At 41.6% G+C, this 26,542-nt stretch overlaps 1 protein-coding gene across 11 annotated transcripts in view; it reads right to left on the bottom strand.

Annotated features, from left to right (window-relative positions):
• Positions 1-1,152: 1,152 nt before the first annotated feature.
• AAK1 (AP2 associated kinase 1) overlaps positions 1,153-26,542 on the bottom strand; it is a 168,947-nt gene continuing 143,557 nt past the window's right edge. For 5 of the 11 annotated variants that reach the window (XM_078056447.1, XM_078056445.1, XM_078056446.1 and 2 more), the window contains 3 exons: positions 20,937-21,038; positions 19,826-19,927; positions 1,153-6,215 (listed from right to left, as the gene is read on the bottom strand). In XM_078056447.1, coding sequence (XP_077912573.1) covers positions 5,086-6,215; positions 19,826-19,927; positions 20,937-21,038 — 1,334 coding nt within the window. In that variant the 3' untranslated portion in view covers positions 1,153-5,085. Of the gene's footprint in view, positions 6,216-13,927; positions 15,649-16,555; positions 16,667-18,326; positions 18,438-19,825; positions 19,928-20,936; positions 21,039-26,542 lie in introns of those variants that run through there. The other 6 variants (XM_036088216.2, XM_036088227.2, XM_036088244.2 and 3 more) reach the window with 2 other exon arrangements.

The following is a 26,542-nucleotide window of genomic DNA, read 5'->3' as shown; positions in this document are numbered from 1 at the left end:
ATTTCTGCAATTCCTTGCCAAAAGGAATCAAACAGATCCCTTCAACACGCATATACAGTTCTATCATAACGCAATGCAGATAACATTGACTTGATTTCAAGAACAAAACATTACCATAAACTCGAAACAGTGTCACCCATATTGAGACTGCTGGGAAGTAGCTCCGACTAAATTTCTTTTTTTTTTTTTAAGATTTTATTTATTTGACAGAGAGAGACACAGTGAGAGAGGGAATACAAGCAGGGGGGAGTGGGAGAGGGAGAAGCAGGCTTCCCGCCGAGCAGGGAGCCTGATGTGGGGCTCGATCCCTGGGATCATGACCCGAGCTGAAGGCAGACGCTTAACGACTGAGCCACCCAGGCGCCCCGCTCGGACTAAATTTCTTACAGAATTACAAGTTCTGGGATTACTGGACTGGAGCCACCAGTGTGCTGGTTAACTGCCATTTTTACAAGCTATTCCAGAGTCCCTTCACATCTAAACCCCTGCATTCTGGGGTACATAGGGCCTGTATTAGATCATGGTGGAGAGATGCTTTTGGGTTGTGTCTCCAGAGTAGGCTGGACTTCTGCCAACCTTCCTTCGTCTGTTCTTCTAGTCCATAAGAAATGGGAAAGGTGGGCCATTTCATTCTTATTTGGAATTATTCCAGTGTGGTGAGATTATCATAGGTTAGGCTGAAACTTAGGAAGAAACTGTTTATGATAACAAAGGCACAGAAAAATTGACATATCATTCAGTCATACCTCTCATCATCCACTTATTAGTATGGCTGTAGCAGGGGAATGTTAAGTGAGGAAATGCAGTCAAATGCTCTACCCCTGAGCTATACCCCCTTGTTAAGTGAGGAAATGAAGTGGGAACAGGAACAAGGAAGGTGACCCAGGAAGACTTGCAGGAGTAGAGAAGAAGCAGGAAAGAGCTGAGTCTGGTAGTGTTTTAGAGATGGGATGTTGGAGACCACACACGAGGCCTGTTTCCTAATAAAGGTCAAGGTACAAATGAGGCAGGGAGGACCAGGAAGTGAGAGAGCAAAGTCGCACCTGGGGAAGCCAGACACTGCCAGTGTGGGTTCTTACATCTAAGCTGAGGCATCTAGTTGTTTTCAGCAACCTAGAGGACTTATCCTGTAGCAAAAGAACACAGAAACAATTCCCAACCAGATACTACTTTTTTTATTTCCAAGCATCTTGAAATCTTTAAGTGAACTTGACAAGTTTGCAAGTGTTCTGATGGTTTAAAAAAACAAAACAAGTAGTTGTTGACAAAGGCATTGAAAAACGAAGAATTTAAATTACATGATTCCATTTAAAATCCTCATGTTTACTCCATCAGGCAGGATTGGAGGATTAGAACCCAGGGGTGACTCTGGGCATTTTACAAAGTGCTTCTACCTCCTTAGAAGCTGCGGTCTTTCCAGTGGCTCTCCTATGTACCTTTTATCAAAATGATCTGAGTTCCAAATTTCTCAGGTAAAACTGCATCTATGCGACCAGCAGCCATTCCAAAGTTGACTGGCATGTGTTCTCCAATTTCAGTTCCAAAGACACAGCAGAGAATAACATTTTTCTTTATTAAAGGCACCCAAGTGACTCCATTTTAAGTTGCACCCTTCCGTCTGGAGAATGAGTTGGATCTCACCCTTCTGCAGTTTCCTATAAAAATTCCTATTTGATAAAATGCATACATATTAAATGACCTATGTTCTGATGATTTTTCTTTATCAGCATGATTGAATTTGTACTGTCAGAGCACTCTGGTGATTACATTTAAGTAAAACTGAAATCTGCTACTTTACGAGTCAGTGAAATGTCCACCAAATGGTTTAAAACACTGATGTGCATGTACTCTAAAACTTACTAAATAAATAATGGGCCAAAAGATGCTGGTATTTTTTCTCGAAAGTTTCAAGAAATGTTGGTTGCCAGATTAAACTCAGACCTAACGTGGGCACGTGAACATGTACACACATCTACACATATGAAATTTTCAACTCAATAATGATTGAGCCCAAAATGAAATTGAATTTATGACCTAGATTCCCTTAGGTCCTGCCCAGCATCTGCTTCTGCATCAAGTTTTGTTCATTCCATCTTCCAATCTAACAAGAACTGGGAGCTAATGGGCCGTATGTGAGCTATGATAAATATATGGTAAATATTCAGGTAAATATTTTCCACCACACATAATATAACTTCATTAATTCAACAGTGCCTGTTAGTCATTTAATACAGATTCTTTAAAAGAGTTCATCAGTGCATGTTGTGGTTCAATGCTTTGTATCTAAATATATTCCGGCTCATTGCGCTCCACTGAAATGAAGTCACAAGTTCTTGCATTCCCTATCAGATGTGTAAAGCAAATAACACATAAAACTAAAAGGTGTAGCATTTTGTTGACTATATATCTTTTCTCTTTAATGTTAACTTGTTGCAGTATAGTTGTTGGAAACATGCATTTGCTACTAATTCAAAGCACCCTGAGCACTCCTAATTCCCTTAACACTAAATTTTCTAGAATTCCAGATTCAGAATGGCCTCCGGGAAGAATATTTTATCTTTAAATGATGCATTTACCCTATATGATCCAAAGATCAGTGCAGAATTTACTAATCATTAGCTAATAATTAATGTAATATAGTCAAAAATTTTCATGCATCACTCAGTAAGAACACAAGTAATTTGCATGTGTTTACGTTCACTTCCTATTCAAAGAATGTATTTAGAGTCTCCACCCATCATAGGTCTCCAGTGAGAATAAAAAAGGGTTACAAGCCCATGCTTGACAAATGATTCAACGGTGTGCTAAAATCACTATGATTTTGATTTTACCTCAAGGGCTAAAATGGCTACTTGATTATGAAGAAGTGATTAAATAACCAAAGGAAAGACATTTTGCAGGGCTATTACGGAGGTAATCCTGAGTATTTGGAAGAGTGAATGAGAATGACCTTCCACTTGAAGAGTTCCTGACTTGGGATGAGAACTCTCCCTGAATATTCCTATCCTCTTAGCTCCTGCCTTGGAGGGTTTTACTTGATAATGGCCAAGGGAAGAGGCTGGGGTGCAAAGTTCCATATGCCTTAGCCCAAACTGTTTATTCAACTGGAAAGATGATTTTGCATCCACTGTTACACACAAAAAAATCAGAAATAATCACGGGGAGAAAAGCAAACTCTTAGAAGGAACATTTCATATTCACCAAAGTGAAAGACTGGCATGGTTGAAACCTCAGTTGTAAAACCATTGCCAATAGCCCTGATCCAGTGCCAGTTATTTATCCTTTAACCTGGACGTCTGAAATAGGTGGAGACCAAACTAGAAAATGTCTTGAAAAGTTGCTGTTCATATTCTATCCCTAAGATTCCTGAATTTCAAATTCAAAGAGTATGACACCTAATCAACTGCAATAGAGTTTGGCATTCAGGCTTGATTCTTGGATGAATTTCCAATTCTTAAATCATTAATCTGGTTTGGTAAGCAACTCTCCCAACTTTTCTAGCTAATGGAGACATCACTGACATCGATTACAAGTCACTGGAAGCCTTCAGGTTGAAACATGGTGCAGCAGCTCTTTCCATTAAATTGAACTTTCTCAGCAGAGATCTTCCCATTGAGACACAAGTTTCACCTTAAGGCACTAATAATAAGGGGAATGGAAACAGCTGGGAATAAGTTAGATCTTTCCAGAAATAGAAGACATTTCAAAAACACAAGTCAGTCACCTATCGGCCTACTTCGACATTTACAGAGGATAGAGAATTAAATTTTCATGGATAGCTGATTCAGCTCTTTACTCTTCTCTCAAACTGATTTACATGTCTCAGATTTATTTTTCCTCAAGAGGCAGTGGAGAAAGGTAGCAAGGAATTGGAAAACACAAACAAGTATGCAAATCTAATTTGTAGCCTAGTCTCATGATTAATTAATGTTAATGTCATGAGGACAGCATGGAGTGCTCAGACCTAAGGTTTTTAAGTACTTTAAAATATTACTAAGACCACATACCCAATGGTTAAAATTGGGACAAGGTGCTCTTTTCTGTTGTTCTGAGGGAAAAAAATCATAATTTTTTAAGACCATGTAAATAGAATTTGTTAATAGCAAATAGCAAATTTTGGAGGAAAATATATACTCCGTGAAACCTCCGTTTCAGCAGGATTCTCCTACACCTTCCAATGGATTCAATCTTGCCACAAGACAGAACTAAGTAAAAACAGGGCTCAACTCAGTTAGGTCAGGAGACAAATGCCAGTAAATGAGTGATTGTGGAGGTAGGCATAGTGAGACAGGATTTACCTAAAGGAAAACCGATCCCTGCATGTGTGCGTGCACACACACACACACACACGCACACATACCTGTGCATAGTGATTTAAAAAGCATGGGCATGGGAAGGCTCAATACTGTTCCACACGAGCACAGATATCTCATCTGTTCGCATTTCTACATAGGAAAGGGTCTGACACAGGTTACACACCCACAAACACTCGTGTGAGAGGCCAGCCTGGCTCGCAAAGACTCCGCAACAGACCCAGAGAATCCTCTGTAGAGCTGCTGGTTTTACAGGAATGATTAGTATCTGCAGGATTACACTTCCTCTTGATTTGCAGGATTTTTATCTTGCATTTCCTTCCATAAATATTCCCTTTGCAAGAGCATTAAATCAAGTCCTGAAGGGACGAATCTTGAGTCCTCAATGGATAAGACTCAGAACAGGAACTGCAGGAAAACAAAAATTGCAGTAACATGGCCCCTTTGGGGTTGGGGTGAAGTATTTCTGGATTTAAACAGTCTTGGGGCAAAAAAAGAGAGCAGAGTTCTGGGCGGAGGTGGAGATGAAAATGTGGGCAAGTCCAGAAATCAATATAAACAAAAGAAATGAGCATAACTTAAAGGGGTTTCAACTAAGTATCACTGCAACTGAGTTTGTTGTCCGCAGAAATTCTGCTCTGATATATGGAACTGAAAGATAGTAATTGGTGTATCTCTTCTGAGACAGGCTCAGCTGGGAGTGATGTGGTAGGTACTGGGCGGGGGGGTGGTGGTGGTAAAGACAAAAGGCCTGAAGGCTCAGGTATCGCTCCTAAGGTTTCTGCTTGCCTGATTTTGAAGGAAAGGGTGCTAGAGCAAACGGATCCGCGGCTGGCAGCTCCGTAGTCCTGGAGGAAAGGGATGTGATGGAAACAGAGCCAGCTATCGACTGTTTGTTGGTCTGTGAAACAATTTTGTAGGCAGCGATGGGCTGGGCTTCTGGACTTGACTCATCTTCTGGGCTATAGTGACGGGAATATTTGGATAAAGACTGGGGGCGGAATGGTTTGCCAGCCACGGGGCCTGAGACAGCTTCTTTCTGGGGCTGAGGTCCTTTGTTTCTGTCATTAGGATGGCCCCCAGATTCCAGGGAGGATCCCCTGGGAGAGATGCTGTCAGGATGGTCTGCTGTTTGTGCAGAATGGGAGGGGGGGTTAGATTGCGGGACGAAAGCAGCCATGGAGTACTGAGCTCGGATGGGGGCATACGCTGCTCTCTCAAGGCCTGGGAGCAGAGGGACCTCATCAGTCTGACTGAGGAGACTGGCCTGCCCAGGCAACTCCTGGGAGGCGCTCTGGGCAACTGATAACTCCTCCATGCTCTTCTTCTTGGTAAAAGGAGCTCTCAAGAACACGTCCGCCTCCTCTGGCTGGGAAGGAGCCACACTGCCCTTGGAGGCAAATGGGGCTTTGGAGAAAATATCCATGTCATCAGCTGGAACCCTTGAGCTCCTGAAGGGGGCTGTGGCAAAAACATCCGGCTCCCCGAGACCGTCCGTGGTTGGTTGTGGGAGGGCTTGGAACTGGTTCTTTCTGCCACCCTGGCCTGCCTTTGCTTGCTCAGTGGAGACCTCTGGCTGAGCGAACGGAATAGCTCCTCCCAGCTTCCCCTGTGGAGGCCTGCAGCTCTCATCCTCTTCTTCAGACTCCATGAGGAGTGGTCGGGACCCACTGCAGTCCAGCATGTCCCCCTCGAGATCAGTCCCTTCCTCTTCACTGCTGTGGAATGAACTGTTGCTTGAAGGGCCATCTCGGGCCAAGTAGTCAGATTCTAAATTGTTCTGCGTTTTCGTGCCGGGTCCTCCCGAGGGGCCTGGATACAGGGGAAGGCCTTTAATACCGGCTGAGTCTGTCAAGTGCTCTACAGTTATTACAGGACAGGGACTGGGCTCTCTCTGGAGACCTAGAAAAGCACAAAACGCAGAGTTAATGCATAGATCGGTTCAACTCTCCTCAGAACATTTAAAATGGTCAACCCGCGGCGGAAACATTGTGGGACCAAATAATAAAGGTTGAAATGGAAAAGGAAAAACAGAAAAATAAAAGTCAGGCAAGGAAACGGCACACAAACTGGAACACAAGCAGTCACTGTCTCACATTTTGGAACATGACAGGCACAGTGTACAGGAAAGGCGATGACGACGTTGGGCACACAGACACTCAGCATAACCACACAGCGCTCCGAGCCGCGGGGCCAGGCACTGCCTCCTGTTCTACCTGGCACTGGCTCGGGTGGGATGGAGACAAGCCCAGCCGCTCATCTCCACATACACCGCGGCACTTCTGGATTATGTAGAAATACTGTCTGGGGACAAATGCAATTCAGTAGCGGACATGTGGCCATCTGCTCCACACTGCCTGTATCTGAGGACAGATTCTCAATCCCAAACCCCCCCGCCGCCCCCCCCAGAAGAGCAGCAGAGCACAGCTGCTTGATAAATGCCAAGATTTACATCATGAGCACTACTCAAAGAGCACAAGAGTGCCCCAAATGCCAATACTGAAGGCGCTTTCTAAGGGGAGGAGACATACTCAAAATCATATTAAAGAAATCTCCTTCAGCTGGAGTCGCTGTGGAATTTTGCTTTCAATCTTCTAAGCTAGCAAAGATCTCCTCCGCTTAAATGAATCTGTCATAAAGTTCTTTAAGCAGAAGGAGTAAAACACATGGGTAATTGCAGAAATATTTGCGAACTCTAATATACTAGTCTACTTCTAGCTAGATAGACGTGCCTCAGGGTGCTCTGGCTTTTAAAATCAAATAGACAATTATCAGAATGCAAGAGAGCTTACCTTCCAAGAAATATTAGCAGGTTAGAAGTATGTCATTGGGCACATGTTAGCAAGAGGGCAGGAAAAAGGCATATGTAACTAAGTAAGAAGAATCCAGAGAAAGGGCGGGTGGGGGTAAAGAGATCATTTCATCATGGGTTTCCCAACCCACTAGGCATTCGGTACAATGCTTTGGTTTCTGTAGATGGCTTGGAACCTCTGTACTGAGGTAATTCCATCAACCCCTCCCCATGTTACCCTCTCCTTCCAGGCAAATCATTAGCTAGTAGAAACTTCTGCTAACAATTATCCCCTGCTAGGGTTTCTGCTTGAATTAAGCACACAGAACACATCAGAAGCGGCATCAAAATCAGTTTATTGGGAAACCAGTCACTTAGAGACATTACATTGTAAAGAGATGTAGAGAGAGATCGGAACATTTTAGAAGATACTGTACAAAAATACTACAGTTCTCGGAATTCTAGAACTTTTTAGCAGTGCTTCTTTTTAAACAGCTCTGATCTTAAATGATCTTAAATACTGTTTTCAGAAACAAAAAAAAGGTGGGTGTCCCCCTCGTTTTCTGAGTTTGAATGCAATCAATGAATTTCCAATTAGGAGTCTTTAAGCGAAATTCTGTACTGGTGCCAAACAGCTTTCTGAGTAGTGTTTGAAGAATATGATTTTGAAGAGCATACATTTTTTCTTTGTGTTGCAGCTTTAGTATGCACACCCACGTGGTGATATGAAAGCGTTAGTCAGCTGATAGGAAGCACACGGAACATCTTCTCTCTTTGCAGTATATGTGAAGAGACATAATCCTAACCTCTCAGGCAAGTATATTGTTATTAGTTCTGTCACTGTGATTCTTAGGTGGTGATTTCTGGGAGGAAATTCAAACGACAGGGGGCAAAGAGGCTTTCCAAAATAAGATTTGCCTAGCAAAGGGGCATGGAAGCTCCCCTCCCCCAAGACTCCTTGAACCACTTTCTAACATAGCATCAGCTAGACAAAGTTTTCGCTTGCCAAAACCAAGGCACAATTTCTCATCTTCCAAAACTACCCCAAAAGCTGGCGTTATCAAGCTGGTTCTGTGGGAGAGCAAAGTATCTTTTAGGGGAAAAATGGTAAATTTAGTCAAGCCAATGACCAATTCTGACATCATACCGATCAATAAGGAAAACCAAACACTAGTTTGACTGGAGTTAGTGTTTTTGGGAAATTTAAATTGAATTCGGTCAGATCTGCTTGTGTGCAGAGAATGCCAACAAGCAGCTCCTTACAGAACCAGGGGCGCTTTGGATGCCTGCAATGTTGGGATTACACTTTGAGAACTATCAAATACCAGGTAGAGGAGACCATATCCAGAGCTGGACGGGATAGAAGAACATGCTTAACCTAACCAAATTACTTTAAAAAGTGGGTTCTTGGTCAACTGGAAGCCTGTCAAATTAGCATATTCTGGGACCTCGATATTACATAATAGGAAAATCATACCTAAAATTTCAAGAACTTTCAAAAACTCACAAGCCCAGTCACAAAAACCCTGTGACATTGAATCTGAAGGGGAAACTTGTTTCCTGTTCTTCAAAACAACGCCAGACATGTTTCTATTTTTCAGCAGGAATCTGCTTTCTAGGGTTGGAAAACTACATTTAAAGGATTTTCCTGAGAAGGCCAAGTCTCTTAACCTCTTCATTCTTTTTCAAGAAGGTGTAGTGTGACTACAGCAGAGAGCAAGCACCCTTTGCAGCTCTCCCAAGCCGGGCATTCTGGAGACCATAGAATGCCGGTGGGTTTGGGGAAACACAGACATCCATACGCCCTCAGCACGAGACACAAAGTCGTCAAGAGAAGGAGAGATTCTAAATAACTGTAAGCAGAAGATGGACATTAAATCTTGTTGGCAGTTAGAGGTCTTTTCTGGAATACGAGTATGTATGTTCTTGTAGGGAAAGCATGTGTTTTCAAGGTGAACAATCCTTGTATAGGAAAATGGCCTTGCACTATTAGGAAAACGTGTTTGAAGCAGTCTGGCTACTAGCAAAGAAGGATCTGGACTAATTTAACCTCATGTCTTGGCCCCATTCCTCTGGCAACCAATAGCATGCACAGCAGACACCCCGTGACCACAGAGCACAATAAAGCCAACCAGTTGTTCGTGAGGAGTGGAGGCCTTCAATCCAGGACCTGGTCTCATAGGCTACGCAAGGGTCTTCCTTCTCATGAAGCCTAACGTAGGGCCTTTTGCTCTGATCCCCTCAAACTGGGTTAGGTCTCTTTTAATTTTGGTTTAGTCCCATTAAATTAAGCAAGAAGGCAAGACATGCTGTTTTTTCTTGCTCTCATGTAGGACTGTGTGCAAGGTTACGCGTGAGCACACTTTTTGAGACTTCTACGAGGGGTAACTCCATTTTAGTCTATTTTGAGGCTCCAAATTTACGGAGATTTCAGTAAGAGTTCATATGCTTGACAGAGTAGGAAAGGAGTCCCCAAAACTCTCTGATGACTTAGCAACTCTCCTAACTACCTATTAACTTTCAAAGCAACCGTAAGGGCTGAATGATTTGGGGTAGGTTTACCTTGGGGATTTTATCTGATGAACATAATGAGGGGGGTCATCAGAGTGCATTCAGAAAAATCAGAATCTGAAGACTTACATTCCAGGCTGGATATTCTTTAGTGCAATACATCACACACCGCGAGCATTTTACTTTCCCCCATACTGTAAACTGAAGTAACAGTTACAAGCAGTATCGAAGACATAATTCTTGCTGAAAACTGAAAATGAAGACTTGGGAGTCCTGAGAAACCTTCCCATACATTTAGCAAATAGAAAGCAAACTACCCCTTCACAAGAAGGTCAGAAATGCAGCACCAGCTGAAATTCACACTCTTGGAGCCAAATCAGGGAATCAAGAGATGTACATCAAATTAATAATTTCCATGACCTTCCCCAGCTTAGATAATAAAATGAAGGGTTTGGTTCTACCCTCTGCTGTGCAGTGGCATTAACACCCGTGCCTGGGGAATAGGGATTTGGTGGGAGCCGATGCAGGCCAGTGATGCTGTGTCTCTCAAACCAATGGAGCAATGAAATGAGAGAGCTTTGTCCCTGGGCATAAAACTGCTGGTGCCAACATCAAATGTTTGATTAAACTGGCCTGGGTATGTTGAAGATGAAATCCGTGCTCCATTTGCAAACCCGAGTCTAGTCTATCAAATGCAGGCTCACAGGGGTTTTCTTCCCCCTGACTGCAAAGGGAAACCTCAAAAGCCATGACTCAGTAACTAGCCCTCAGCACGTGTCTGCACTTTCCTTGTGCGCAGGTACTTACTGTCACTCAACAGTGGGTTTAAGTCCTTTTTGCACAAGTGGGTTTTCAGATCAGGAAAGCGGCAGCTACTGTAAGTTATTTACATCTGTGAACATCAGGCTCCTGTTTGAACAGATAAGTCTTTATTCCCCTGTATGTTTACATAATAAATTGTTTACAGACTTTTTTTTAATACAATACTGGCATAGCAATGTTTAAATTTCATATTTTTACTGTATAAGGTAGCTTCGCGTACCTCTGTTTGCTTTGTCTTCTTGGGGAGGACATGATAAAGACCTGTGGTAAATATACATCCATGAGACAAGGGGCTGTGCAATAGGGTGGAGTTCCACCATTGTATACATAAGGAACAACCACTCTCAGAATACTCACAGGAAAAAGAGTAAAGTCAGGACACTACATCAGAGTGGGAACCAAGAAAGTGTTTTCCGTTCAAGCAACCACCACCATTTGGTAACTTTGCATAAGTTAGCATTACCCAAAGAACCTCCCTCCTCCACCTTAGTGAACGGAAACCCAGGATAAACAAAGTAGTATCTTGTTACAGATTATTTGAAACGGAAGCCATCTGGGATTCATTTTGACTCAAGAAACCCAAGTACATCCAACTTCAGGAACATGTTGTGTGGAAAATGAAAAGACTAACTTTGTGTTGGTAAAATTATAGTCTCTAGAGAGGAATAAAAGATAGCTTTGTATTATCTGGAGTGTTTCCGTAAAGATTTCATTTTAAATATCCCTCTGATAGTTTCTCTGTTCTGCCCGGCAGCCTCTAATTTGCTTAATTTTGTACTTTGGGCAATCCTGTCATTTTTGTCCCTAAACTCTAAGTTAGTGGCTACATGGTCCTGGTAATGTTACAGCCAGAGAAAGTTAAAGACTCCTGGAAATTTAGACAAACATCATCATGGGAGACTTTACTTTGGCCCAAGGTATCTACACTGTGCATTTATTCAGCTAAACTCAGATCCCTCCATACTTCTGGGCTGAGGTCAACCCCAAAGGTCTTCTCCTTCCTCTAAAATTGCTGAAGGCGGACTGTTCCTGACCTGGGGAAAACTGTGTTAGTTCGAATCAAAATGATCAATTACCTGCCAGGAGAGCAGGGGAAAAAAGTATTATAAACAAAACTAAAATTTCATCTTGAGAAAACCAGGTTCTTCTTGAGTTTGTTCCCCTATAATTATTAGCAATCCAAGTTCTATAATTCTAATTGAAGAAGAGCCAAGTCCAATATCAAATGACACCGGACACAGAGACAACTTCTTTCAGAGATTATTTTAAAATCCACATCTTTCCATTTTCTAAACTACCAAAGACAGGTGAAATTATGGAAGTTCCCTTATTCAGAATAAAGGAAATTAAGACTGATTGTTGTCACTTTCCATTATAAGGTCCTCTCTGGGAATTTTCTGTGGATTATTCCTTTTACTGTCTTTAATAGTAACCATGCTTCATGGCAGTGAGGGGGGGTGATTTCCCTTTTTGGAAACAGCGAAATGGGACTCAGAACCAGGAGTCATGGGAAAAGATCAAGAAAGAGAACATACTTCCAGGTACTGAAAGCAATACTAATTAGATAATAATTCAACAGATCTTCTTACATCTTATTACTGTCCTTGATGGTATTTCTAAGGAGGGGGGTAGTTTCATAATTAACTTAAGTGAAGGCAGCATTACTAGAGTTAAGTATTAGCTCCCCAAGTAAAATCAGATGCCTTTGAAGGGAACAACACTCAATAAGTGGCCAAAATTCTGGTATGTATGCTGAAGAACTCATTAATTATGATCGTAGTTAGAAGTGTCCATTTAAACCTTATCTCCTCTGAGGCCTATGTTTTTAAAAATACTGGGACTTAAATTTGGTGATCTAGTTATTTGAATGCCGTGAGGGAAAAAAAAACTGTGATGTGTTCTGGTATAGTTACTACTCTTGCACAGTTGGATTAAAGCAAATCAGAAGCATATGCTTATAGTATCTGCCCATTTTTAAGTGCCAGATCACTGATTATATATTTTAAAAGAATTGAAGTCTTCTGATACTGTTTTGTTAGAATAGGTAGGGCCATTTAAAAAAGAAAAAAATGGTATCTAGATATTTGAAAGAAAAATCTATGTCCAAAACTGTCCAATAATGTAAGCTTCTATTCAGATAACCAAGGAAGAGCCACCCAAGTTAGTAAAGGCCCATTATAATTCTCTAAAATGTAAATACTGCTCCAGTAACAGAAGATAGCTGAAGAACATCAGGATTACACAGATCCTTCATAGTCCTTCCAAAGCATAATAGTATGTACGTAGAACTCTAGAATTCCATAAGCTTAAAGACCATCTAGTCCAAACGCATCATTGTATACATAAGGAACAACCACTCTCAGAAGTGAAGTGCCTGCTGACGGCTACTTGGCTGGTGACTGGCAAAGTTCAGGGAGAGACCCCAGGTGGCTTGTCCTGCCCAGTCCTCTTCTCCCATGGCCCGACCTCAGACCCCACGCCTGTGAGAGAAAGTGGATGGACGAGAGACTGGTCTCTGATCCCGCTTGTGGCTCAGTCTTGAGTTTCCTATGTCTACCAATTATCAGACACTGTAGTGTGTCTAGTGTCATATCAAATCAACCCTTTAAGCTCAGGGATGAAGCTATAAACTAAGGGAGGTCCCATTTACGGAGTCACTCACATGGATTCCTTAACTTAACAGAAACAGAGTTCTCCCCTTTGAGGTCCTATTCCTAAAGAATAAACCCAAGATGATTTCATGTCATTATCTCTCTCAGACTTCCTCCATCCAATCTCTGGCTTCTAGTCTGTTCATTTTCATTAACAGTCCCCATTAAGCTTTATTGAGCCAGATGACTAGAGAATATATCTCAATGTGATTATGGGTAATACATGAAAGGAACAATTTAGAGATACCGAATTTCTAAACTGTACTCTTCACTTTTTCAATTATATTGAGAAACTAGATGTTTCGTTATATTTCTAACATGCATATGTATGAAAAAAAACCAAATTGGAAAACATAGGCATAAAACATTGTTCTTATTTAAAAATAAACATTTCCTTCATTAGTTTATACATTCTTTCTATGTCCAGGAAAAAGAATACAGTTTTGATCTCCAGTAATATTCCTGTCCATAAAGGGGCAAACCAAGTCCCATTTTCACTGCTATCCAATCATGGAGAGCTCTTCAAGGACACCTTTTTTTATCTTCAGCAGGAAGGTTGTGCCTCCCTCAATCTTGGAAATGATCCATTATCCTAATAGAGGGCTTTACTTAGCTCAGCTAGTTTCAGCTGCCACAGGAAGTATTTAAAGTCAGAAGGAAGACTGAAAGATTCAGACTTTTCCTTCGCTGCCTTTCAAAGGCTGCTCTCACATTTCTGGGGTCAAAGCTTGACCTCCAAAGTGCAGTGTTTTGCAGGCTGTTGTTGCTGCTCAACTTTCTTTTTTTTTCCCCTTAAAGTGCAAACGTGAGGAAGAAGAAACAAAAGTACTAGACAGAGAAACAAGCAAATGAGCTTGGAATTTTATTTGTACAAATCTGATCAACTAAGAGTTTCCCCTTCTGATCATGGAAAATGGCACTCAAGGAAGAGAACCACAATGGGTTTCTCTGTGCCCACCGCTTTTCAAAAGGGCAATTTTATAAAATTGCTTTCTATGTAAGGGAAAAAAAATACACTTCAATGAGTAAGGACATATACAGAGGGCGACCATGAGGCATGTTGTCATGTCAGTGCAGGGTCCTTTATTTATTTTATGAACAATATTCTAAGGTTAGTGAGGAACTACACTTTGTTTTTTTAATCTAGGAAGCCAAGGAAAACCAACTGAGCATATTTCATTGGCTGCATCCTTCGATTCAAACATCATAGAGAAAGAAAGGTAAGTAGCCAGAATCAAATTGTGCCTAGCTTGTCAGCACACTTATTTCTGATTATCTGAAAATAAACAACATGCTTATTCTACAAAGACAGAGGACCTGCTGAAAGCGTATAGCAACACACAAGTCTACTCAAAATGATTCCATATGTTACACTGTAGGATTGCTGTGTAGTTAATACAAGGGAAAGAGATCAAAACCCTGTACAGACACCTGATATCAGACTTGAAACGCCAAGTGGAAACAGAACTATTCAGCGTCTTCATTTATACACAATTTACAATATTTGATTCAAAATAAAAATCACAAGAAAAATACATCTGTTTCTGCTACAATTCCTTCCCCTCCCCCATCCACCCCCCAGTGAAAAGTCTTCTAATAAAAGGTATCATATTACCACCATTGTCTTGTTTTGGTCTAATTCTGAGATCCCGGCTTGGGACAGTTAACATGAAAAGGAATGGCAATACTTGGGTTTTATATAATGTACACATTTCATCCAAGGATCTCAAGTACTTGCAGTCACGTCTCCAGATCTGGGAAATCACAGTTCAATGGGGGCCAGAATGCTGGATGAATGCTGGGCAGGTTGCATGGGGTGTAAAATCCCTTGGCTAAATCTATGAATCAAACAAGGTCAAAGCTGGTTGGCTAGAGCTGGGCTCAATTTCTCTTTTCAAACATATCCCATCCGTCCGTCAGTTTTACCCTCTCTTAAGTCACACACCCATCTCTAGGCTACAGCCTAGAGTTAAGACCAACTGAAGAAGCCATGTCCTCATGATAATGCAGCAGCATAAAAAGCAAAAACAGAGAAACACATTCATCAGCATCTGGCCAAAGGAGACAGGGGCTGGGAGGATTGGTTTGGGAGGCCATTCCTAGCAAGAATGAGACAAAGGTGTCAATTCACTAGTTTCAGTTACAGTTAAGCTTTGGGTGGAGTTGATTCCAGCAGAGGTGAAGCTCATGGCATCTAGCGCTTGATTTAAGATAATGCTATTGAAGAAGGGTAATGAGAAAACACAGCAAACTAACAGGGAGGAACTGGCCAAGGAATATCTGGAGGGCCAAAGTGATTTTCTTTCCTTATCATTTTCTACAGGAGAAGGCAAGGGATAGGAGATAAGGGCTAGAGGGCCCCTTATTAGCAGATTTTTAAAAAAATCATTTCTCTTATAACTCCGTAATGAAAACGTATATTACGGCGTGAAGGTTACAGAACTGCATCTGCTACTGGGTCACGGCTACAGGTCTATGAGCTGATCCACCAGCAGTAAAGACCTGGCTAGGTTGGGAAGACTGGACTCAGAGCTCCCACTGCTGTTTCTAGAGTGCCCACCTGGAAGTGGAGAGATAGGAATTCAGTACAAAACACAGAGGGTTAAGGTTTAGATGTGCAGAGCAAGCAAAGGAGAAAAAAACAAAAACCAAACCAAACCCTAGAGAAGCAACAATTTACATTTGCAAACTCTTACGTGTTGATTTTTAAACATACAAGTTAGGTATCCACCACCTCCCACCAAAACTTCAGGCACACCATACTAGAGGCAGAACACCTTGCAAAGAGGATGCTATTTTCAAATGAATATATATTTTGCCTGGGAACCGCTGGCTGGACCCTAACTTCCTGATCACATCGAATCATCTCCCTGACAAAGTAAAAACCAATAGTTTTTGCTTTGGGAAGAAATTAGTTTCTAAGACCACTGCAATAGAAACATGCTTTAAGAAGTATATAGAGGGTCCCATGGCAATTCGGTATCTCATAGCACATTGAAATGATTTTAACCCATCAAAGAGGAAAAAGGATGCTTCACAAATGTCCAAAAGATGCAAATGGTATCAAAGCACCATACTTAATCTCTTGGGGAAGAATATTTATTACAGATGATTCTGATCATGCTAAAAAATGTTCAGAGCTTTTTAAAAAATATATGCCTTCCGGTTTCCACTAAGTTTCCACTTTATTTTTGGCTTGATACTTTGTAAAAATCAGGTTTTAGTCAAAGTATTAAATACTTTTCCTCCCTCTAAATAAACATCACAGTCAAGCTTTAAGATAACTATATCTCCATCTGTACCTGTGTCTCTATCTTATCCTGGTTCAGCCCCAAGGCCTGTCATTATCCCCCGTTTCCTTCATTAAGTGTGGATGCTTTATCCCCTCTTGGAGATTAGGTACACTACTACTTTGTAGTGAGCTGTGATGTCAAGCTCTCCTCTTTTCCCCATCCTCTCTTTCTTACCTTGTGGGTTTTTGGTTATCAATACAGGAATAGGGTCAAATTCATCTTCTGCCACCTTGTCCGAGCCCTCAGGGACATCAAAACCTGAGATGAGATTACTATCTTCTGCAGCTTAATACATAATGCAAGTACACAAGCAGAAACAACAGAGGTAGAGATTAGCAAATGAGAGAACATGTAAGAGGCACAAAGTTCCCAACTATACAATCACTGTTGTTTTTGAAGGTGAAAATGCTTATTTTCATGACTTGAAATAAAAGGAGCAAAACTGGAAAATAGGGAGACAGGAAAAAAAAAAAACGGTTTCGAGCTGGCCATGTTAAGAGTTTCATAAATGATTAGGGAGAAGGGTTAGAGGATGAATTCTCTCTGCCATTTTAAGACCATTAATTGTAGTTATTGTGAGGTATCTCTTCAGCATCAGTAATTCACAAAGGCACAGGAATTAGTCATTTATCTTCCTTATTGAACAAATAGAGGCCTAACAAACAATACTCAAGAAACTCAAAGCCAGGGGCAGGGCGGAGGTAATTAGAAGCTCTTTAAGAAGCAACTGCTATATACACTATATGTTAATTAATTGAATTTAAATTAAAAAAAAAAAAAGCAGCTGCTGCTTTTGTGTACAAAGCAAACAAAATACTTCTGAAAGGACCTGCTGTCCTGTGATTGGGAAAAAAGACTTTCCATCAACTCTGATGCCTCAGGGAATGTTGGGGCCCAAGATCACATGCCCTGAGATTTCAAGCAGAAGTTTGTTAGAATAGTCCCCTCCATTCTGATTAAGATTACCCTACAGGCGAGTGCTAGCTGAGCACCTATTTTGCAAGTGATGCTTCTCTGTAATTACATATTGTTGCTGACACACTCCTGCCAGATGTAATTGGTTAAACACACACTCTATAAAAACATAATCATTTTAATGCCATCAAGGGTAAAAACAAAACTCAGCTATTACCACCGCAAACCATAAACTAATTATTTTTAGACATCTTGGAGAGGCTTCCTTCTTGAATTTCTTTCAGAATAAACTTACACTGTTCGTTTTCTATATATTTGCTCCTTCCAGGAAACCAATGTCACCACCCCAGTACAGAAAGAAGTTTAGTGAATGCCTGCATCCAGTAAGCCAGGCACTGTGCCGGTCACTTTCACAAACAGCTCACTGAAGAGAACTCAATTAATTCAAGCTACTTCTGTCCAGCAGCATTTCAAACAGGTATTAACCCAGGACTACGAAATGAAAGTGGTGGATGAGAAAGAGAAATCCACTAATCAATCATGACTCAAAACTTAAAACTTAGAATTCTAAGTTCAATCTTTGAAGATTGACTTTTGAGGACTTATGCCTGCTTTTTTATTGTAGCAATCACTACCCAAAAACTTTAAATCAGATTTGATGCAACAATTTTAAGGTCTAAGGCCAACAGTATCATATTAATAACAGTCAGTCAGTGGATAGTCAACTCAACCATCTACTTGCGGGGACTGCAAAGGTATAGAGCTCTGCCTTGAATGGAGAACACGGAACATCTGCAGTCCTCGTGACTACTGGGAAGCAGTGGTTCCACCAATCTGTTGTCTAAGCCTCATCAGGCACTTTTCCCGAGAGGGATTAGAACACAGTGGCTTAGAGTACCAACTCGAGTTTTCCATATGAAGGAGGGGGCACAAACACTTCACTGGCAAAGACTTTCCATAAGGAAAATTCTCAGGGGTCATTCAGTTCTCCTTGAAGGACATGGGAGCCCGAGGACAGGAAAGCATTTACCTTTATGGGCTGGAGCAGAGATCGCTATGGGGGCAAACTCTTCCAGAAGGTCAGTAGTAGGGTTAGAAAGCAGGGAGCAATCAATCAGGGAATCTTCCCCGGTGAGAGAATCTGAGTCCAGATTGACAGCATCCCAAGTCGGTGATGGCATTAAATGGCACACACAATATCATGAGATTAGAGCTTAGCCTTGAAGTTACTGCATTTACATGTCATATGTACAAGCCAAGGCGGGAGAAAGAAAACCACAAGTAATATCTTAAGCCCCCCAGCATTTTCATCAATAGAAACATGTATTTCTAGATTCCTCCTAACATGAACATATAAATATGGAATAATTCTTTGCTCAGAGGGTGCTGGGTCAGCAAATCTGTGATCTGGATGCCAATAAAACTTTAGCAACTCAGTTCTCAGCAAATGCCACTTGGGAAAAAGGACTTTGCCACTAAAGAGTTTCATTTAAACTTTCCCTAAAACATTTTGGGGGAAAGGTACAGTAGGATGAGGTATCTAAGTTGACTAGGAAGGGGTTGTCCCTGGCTTATTAGCAGACTATGACACGATAAACAGCATTTTCTAGAACTCAACCAGATCCCCATTCAAAATAAAATGATCTTGCTTCTTACTAGTCTTCTTTAAATTTGAATTGCTCCTCTGAATATATGATTTTACTTTTAGGTAAGGAACAGAAGGAAGACAAAATGCAGAGTTCAAGCATTTTAACATACAAATTGTTCTCTGGGAAAGTTTTAGAAAAGTCAAGTAAGCACAAGGGAAAGGAACCATCTAGCCTTCTATGTTCATTTTCTCCCCCACCTCCTTGAGTTCATTTTCGTAGTTCCTAGACTTCTAATTGTTTTCTGTTCCAAGGTAGGAAATCAGACACTTTTACCAAGGCAACTATGGACTCAATAAAAATGCAGGTTATCAGCTCTGGATTTATGGACAGTTAAGGAATTCTATTAAGAGTGAAGTTTGAAATTAGGGTAAAAACAATGCTGGACCAGGGCAGATTTCAACTCTGCTTACAATTTAACAGCAAACCACCTATATAGGCTAAAAGCACTGTGCTGGGAATAGAATGTCAACATCCAGAGCGTGAGCTCCATGAAGTTACTGACACCACTGGGTGGAAAGACAGCTCAGAAACCTTGGAGGAGTTAAGGTCATCCTTGCAGCTCAGCAGAGTTCTTTAGGGAAGGAGGTGGAGGGAACCTGCCACCAGTGAAAAGAATCTTGAATAACGAAACACCATAACCAGAGAAATCCCAAGTACCACTCTACAAAGAACATGGCTCCAAAAAGTACTCTGCTCTTCAGCATGGAATGGTATCACTAAACATCTAGAAGCTGGGGCTGTACCCATACGAAGTATCCATTCTAGGGGCAACTGACCAGGCTGCAAAAGAAGCCCAGGGTCACCTGCTGCAGGTGGAAGGGTTGACTGTGAGGTCCACCACAATGAATGGTCCCCGCAGCTACAGAGAGACCTGACTGACCTGTGCGGTTCGAGGTCACAGATTCCGTCTGAGATGGAAGGCGCTGGGGCACTGGGGGCTCCAGTCCTGGTATGAGACTCTCAACGGCAACATCGGCTTTTTCTTTTGAAACACAGCATTAAGAAAGGAGAACAAAGGGTAAGGGAAAAGGAGTCAAAAGGTTCTTTAGACAATTCTGTGAAGGCTTTCTTCTACAGGGCTCTAAAATGCTAGTCTAGGGCAAGATGGGCAGCACAAGAAGTTACTTTATTTCTGCTGCTTTGAGTGCCTGGGCTTCACTGATTGAGCATGCATTTGCAAGGTTAACCGCTATGACATGTCTTGGTGAGTCTCAGTTTTTACAGATAAATGTAGAACACGAGCCACCCAGCAGATTTCTTCCATGTCAGAAGACATAGGCTGAAAGGCACTGTAATATCTTACGGTAATTTTGCTTTTCTTAAGGGATAAACCTGGGGGCAGACATCCTCTGTGCCTCGCAAATCCCATTTCAAATCCCACCCCCTGATGTAGCTGGGAGGTCTTCTGCACTGTCTCACATCCTGCAGCTGAAGGCCCATCTCTCTCTAGGCTCATGGCCTTCCTGAGTTCGTGGACTATGTGCCCTGGAGTACAGAGGCCCTGGACATCTTGTACATCTTGCCTGCCTTGCTGTAGGAGCACAGGGCAGTATCAGACTGAGCAGACCAAGCCCCTGCCTGGATTCTACTCATGGGGCTTCACCACTGGACAAGTGTTTCCTGTTATTGATACCCGGCACATACGGGGGCCTTCCAAAGAAGAATCTGCTAAAGGTAAGGTCCCAGCTTGAAACCAACTTCCTTCATGAAGATTTTGTAACGAACAGTGAATTTTCCATTCCTCCTCATTCATAAAAAGTCCCTCTAGAAATCTCAGGCTATCAAGCAAAGCAAAAATAACAGTGTGGTGCCCCTGGAAGGCAGAGAAAACACTTCCTTTGGGGTGATAATAAATATGATTAAAGGAGGCTTTGTGGCATTTTCCACTCCTCAGCAGGGCTATTCACTAGGGATCTGTTAACCAGTTAGTTATCATTCTTGAAACAGACACATATATCATGCAGGACTGAAGAAACAGATGACGACTTTACCAATTATAGCATCGGACGTGCTACCAAAAGGGTCTGTCATAGGCAAGAGGTCAGGGAGCAGGAGAGAAGTGTCAGGAGATTTGAGTCCCTCAATTAGTTTTTCTAGGTTGGGCAGAGAGGTAAGAGAAAGCAAAAATGCAGTGAGATATTAAAACAAGTTGATCATTTACCGTTTTCTATGCAAACACATTTTGGGGTCAAACTTTTGTATCGATTCATCATAAAAACAAATACTATTTGTATCTTTTACCGTTAATTAAAAATAAGCTTTCAAAGTTCAAAATTTAAAAGTGATTATTTCTCTGGTTGAAGTAGTCACTTTGTAAGTCATTCAAGATACTGCCTTAAGTTTGTTTGTTTTAAAATCTGAGGTATAAATATTTAACCAAAAAAAAAAAAAAATACTGATTTGAAGGGATACATGCACCCTGATGTTTACAGCAGCATTATCAACAGCCAAATTATGGAAAGAGCCCAAATGACCACCAACTGATGAATGGATAAAGATGTGGTCTATACATATGTACACAATGGAATATTACTCAGCCATCAAAAAGAATGAAATGTTACTATTTGCAACAACATGGATGGATGTAGAGGGTATTAGGCTAAGTGAAATAAATCAGTCAGAGAAAGACAAACACCCTATGATTTCATTCATGTGGAATTTAAGAAACAAAACAGATGAACATGGGGGGAAAAAAGAGAGAGGCAAACCATAAAACAGACTCTTAACTATAGAGAACTGAGGGTTGCTGGAGGGGAGGAGGAGGGTAGAGGGATGGGCTAAATGGGTGCTGGGCATTAAGGAGGACACCTGTCGTGAGGAGCACTAGGTGTTGTATGTAAGTGATGAATCCCTAAATTCTACACCTGAAACTAATATTAGACTGTCTGTTAACTAACTGGAATTTAAATAAAAACCTGAAAAAAAATCTGAAGTACAATGTACACTGAATAAAAGCCACCAATTTCAAGTGTACACATTGCTGAGTTTTGACAAATGTGCACATTCATGTAAGCACCACTGAAATGATGTAGAACGTTTCCATTACCACCAAAATTACCCTTGTGCCTTATTCTAGTCGGTGCCTTCCTGTTACCCCCAGACCCGGGCAACAACTGATCTGCTTTCTGTCCCTACAGCTTTGCCTTTTCTAGAATTTCCTATAAATGGAACCATTTACATACATACTACAGTATGTAGTCTGTTCCGTCTGATGTCTTTCATTGAGCATAATGCTTTTGAGACCCCTCCCTGTCGTGGCATGTTATCAGGAGCTTGTTCTGTTTTATTGCTGTGTGGTGTTCCACGGTATGAATGTACCACATTTTGTTGAATCATTCACCAGTTGATAGACATTTGGTTGTTTCTAGTTTTTAGCTATTAAAATAAAGCTGCCATAAACATATGCATGTAAGTCTTTATGCATTCATATCCCTTCCTGGGCTTAGTTCTGAAAAAAAATTTTGGACTCGCATTTAGAAATGCTGTGTAACTCAGCAAGTGAATCAAAATATGCCTACATTAACTTCAACCATCACGTATTGTCTGCCAGCTGAGAGCCTGTGACAAGCTGGTACTCTTTCTCATTCTATGGTCAAATCTCACGAAAGGCACTTACACCTGAAGATGGATTACTTTTGATGCCTTCTGGCTAGGAAACAAAAGGATATAAGAAGCCACCAGATTTGTCATACCTGATAACTTAATGTGTGGTAAGTGCACACGTTAAGATTTCTTCATGATTTTTTCAGCCTTGATCCATTGACAACTCTCTATTTATCTTCAACTTATGAAAGGTAGAGAGCATTACTTGAAACAAAATCCTGAATCATAGACTCTTACAGAAAGAAGGGAATTAAGAGCTCAACCTCCTTTTACTTACAAGGAGGTTGAAGCCGCATAAATTCTATAATTTGCCCAGTTTAAGCCTGTTGACATTTTTTTTTCTGTCACAGAAATACATGCCATTAAGATAAAACTGAAATGAAAATGTTTGAGGAAAAGAAGTAACTTAAAGTTCAAGTCTGTGTATAGAACATTTTAATGAATCTGCATTCTTCTAGGCCATCAGGAATCAAGACAAGATGAAATTGGTATTTGTTGAGGGACTGAAACCAAATTTTAGGTGATGTGTAATTTAAAGTGATCTATAACAACACAGTTGAAACAAAACAATGGATTTTAGTGTCTTGGCAAGATAATTTGCTTTGGTACAAGTAACACACTGCAGAAGAAGATTTTTACACATGAAATCAATTTACCGTCTTTGCAGTATACGGCATGTAGATATCTTGGAGTTAAATGACAATCTGCTAACTTTTTCTCATTTACACCTGATACTTACATTGAAGACAGGAAGAAAGAAGAAAAGAAGCTTCTCAGCAGCAGGGGGAAAAAAGCCCAGAGTACTAACCAAATATACAAGTGTAATCACATCAGAATTAATCTTGCATCGTGCATAAAATTTTATTAGCAGAAAAGATGTTAAAAATATGTGACAATTTTTAGCATACCGGCAAAAATAAGATGGCCTTCTCGAAAAGTCTAATTTTTCATTATGCTGAACGCTAGCTTTTGTTTTATTCCCAAAAAGAGCTTCTTTCACGTACAGGAAAGTAATTATTTGCTTCTTCCACTTTTAGCACTCATACATTTGCAATCTTACGAAGCAATGGATAAATAGTAATGACCCCAAATTACTTGCTTATCTTTCATACGGTAGTTTATCTTGGTGCAAAACCTTAAGCTAGCCAAATGCAGAGTCCAAATTCTAGCCTCTCCAGTGACCGGTTGCGACCATGCGGTCGGTCCTTAAACTTCTGCCTTCACCTCCTCAACTGTACAGCGGAGATACCTCCCACCACCTTTTTGTATAGGTCACTCAAGTATCATCTCCTCTACTCCTTTCCCCACCCTCCCTGCCACATTGGGAGCCTCCTGGAGCACTCTGCACTCACTTCTCTTGCAGCCTTTACAACAGGACAAGGTATCTTCTTAATCTCGGTATCCCCAGTTCTCGGTTTCCTCTCATACCCTATGTCACATCTCTGCTTCATTGGGGAGGTGGGGAGGAAGAGGAGATCAACTGGGAAGTCAGGTAACTTTAGCAAGAATCTAATATTTTTATTAGCCATTAGCAAAAAAGATAATGTGAGGGGTAAAAAAAAGTACATGTGTGCATGCGAGTGTTGTGTGGTGAGACAGAACAGGGTGGGGATGGGGTAAGTCGCCAAAGTTAGGGGGCTTATCTTCCGACCGAACCTCAAGTAACAGGCTCTTCACACAGATAATCTGTGTGGTCACTGCTGCTTGAGAATCCTCGACTACTGAAATGTGGGAGGGAGGAGCAGGGATAGGGCAGGAGCAGACAGAGAACTAGGAGTGAGAGCACAGAGCCACGGCATAAGGAGGGCGGACGGCGTGTGCAACACCACCTGCCACTCCCAGCGTTCTCGAGATGACAGAAACTCTCAGCGACTCAGTGCGGGTGCCCAGGTGCCATTGTAACTACAGTCAGCACTGCCATTTGCAGAGTTTAATGCCAAACATTTTCCTTCATTATTCACAAAAAGACGTGGGTTTGGGAATACTGATAAGAGTTGAGAAGAATGGAGACAGAGACTGTGTGACTTGCCCAAAGTCACAGAGGGGACATGGTAGAGCATGGACTTGACTTCACAGTTTCCCCCACATGCTGCCTATAGGGTCTGCCTATGTCCCTCAACACAGGAGAAGAGGTTTTCACACAGACACGGCCCCAGGCACAACGGCCAAATTAGCGAAGACATTTGGACTTCACAGACCTCAGGCCTCACATGCGCCTCAAGGGCTGACCTTGATATCGCTCATGTTAGGGATTCTATCTGCCCTCTTAGAGTTATATAAAGACACTCTGAGACCATGTGTCATGAAGAGGGTGGGCGGCGAACAGCAGTGCAGAGAAGAGGATGGGGAATTTAGGAACACGTGCAGAAAGTGTTCTTTAAGATCCCAAACCTCAACCAAGTTCTCCCTGGGCATTTCACGATTTGTTGATATCTAATGAAGCCACAGACGCCTGAGATTATGGTAGCGAGAATGCGCGGAGTTCCAGGTTTTACCCACATGCCTTGGTATGAGTTCAGAAAAAGCAGAATTCCTTGAATAAAGTGAAATGTGAGAAGGCAGCGTGGTCTAACAGAAAGAAATCACCAGTCGGACGCCCAACTGACTGAGCCACCCTGGCGCCTCTTCAAATAATTTTTTAGAAAAGGAAAGAGAACGTAAACTAGCAGGATCTGAGTGTGTCCGCTTCCTTAGACGTTCGTCAAGCATGAGGTGGTGGGGTTTTCCCTCTTTCCAAGCTGATGGCAGAGGCTGCAGCATCTCATGTTTGATAAAGGGCTCTTCTTGAATTCATCATCATGATGGACTTTTACAAAATATATATTTAATGGTAATTTATATCTCTTCTTTTAGAATTGTCTGCTCCTATTTTCCTCTTGGTGGTATTTTCTTAGCACATCCCCGTTACCATACTCAGTTCTTTCTCAAGTCTCTAGGGTTCCCAAATAAAAATGAGTCTGGTTAAAAGCATGGAAAAGTGCTGAAATCACGGTGAGAGGACTGAGAAGGTGGACCTCCGGAGCAAAGTGGATGCAGAAGGAGTTAGCCTGGGCACTGGAGACAGAGAGTGCATTTAAAGGAGAGGATTGGGGTGCCTGAGTGGCTCAGTCTGTTATGTGTCTGCCTTCGGCTCAGGTCATGATCCTGGAGTCCTGGGATTGAGTGCCTCATCGGGCTTCCTGCTCAGCGGGGAGTCTGCGTCTCCCCAGCCCCTCACCCCACTCTCGTGCTCTCTCTCTCACTCTCGCTGTCTCTCAAATAAATAAAATATTTTTAAAGATTAAAAAATTAAAAATTAAAAAAATAAAGGAGAAGATTGTTAGTACTTTGAAAAATTAAGAGGGGACTTGGAAAAAGGATCTTTTGAGCACCCCTCTCTCTCCTCTCAAGGGTAAGTCAAGTGGCACTGGGGACTAGGGGAAGAGAGGAAGAGGTAGGAATTAATCCACTCCAGAGTCTTCTCTTACATTTCTCTCAAGCCTTAATTACTGAAAAAATATCAACCACAAGGCAAGAAGGTAATAAATCCTTCATAAACCTGTCTAAGGTTAGATAATCAAAACTGCTTCCTGATTTGAGACTGGGATATACTGCAAGTTGTGAGTTTTCTCTCTTCCAAAATATCAAAAGAGAGGATAGGTATCTGCTTTTATAGGCCAAAAAGGTTAAGGGTTTGCTCAAGGATCGTCCCCGCCCTAATCAGGAATAAGACCATGAGGAGTAAAGCAAGCTGAACTAACGAACATGGAAGAGCTTGACGGCAGACCCAACAAAAAAGATCATCTGGCTGCTACAGCTTTGTGGCTTTGGAAATTTACATCTTGTCTGAAGCCTTGTGATGAGAGATGCTGTTTTTAAAATCTAGTCCCTTTAAATAGTTCCTATCTTTGAGAAACTAGACACTAAACTGTCTGTAACATCTGCAAGTTGGAAGCAAAAGTCAACCACCATGCCCCATTCCAACTTCATTTCAGGGAACTGAATCTGCAGAAAG

Source organism: Halichoerus grypus, chromosome 10 (genome assembly GCF_964656455.1).
Source record: "Halichoerus grypus chromosome 10, mHalGry1.hap1.1, whole genome shotgun sequence".
In the NCBI taxonomy this organism is placed as follows: domain Eukaryota; kingdom Metazoa; phylum Chordata; class Mammalia; order Carnivora; family Phocidae; genus Halichoerus; species Halichoerus grypus.
Note: the sequence above shows the minus strand (reverse complement) of the source record. Positions and strands in the feature narration are given on the sequence as shown.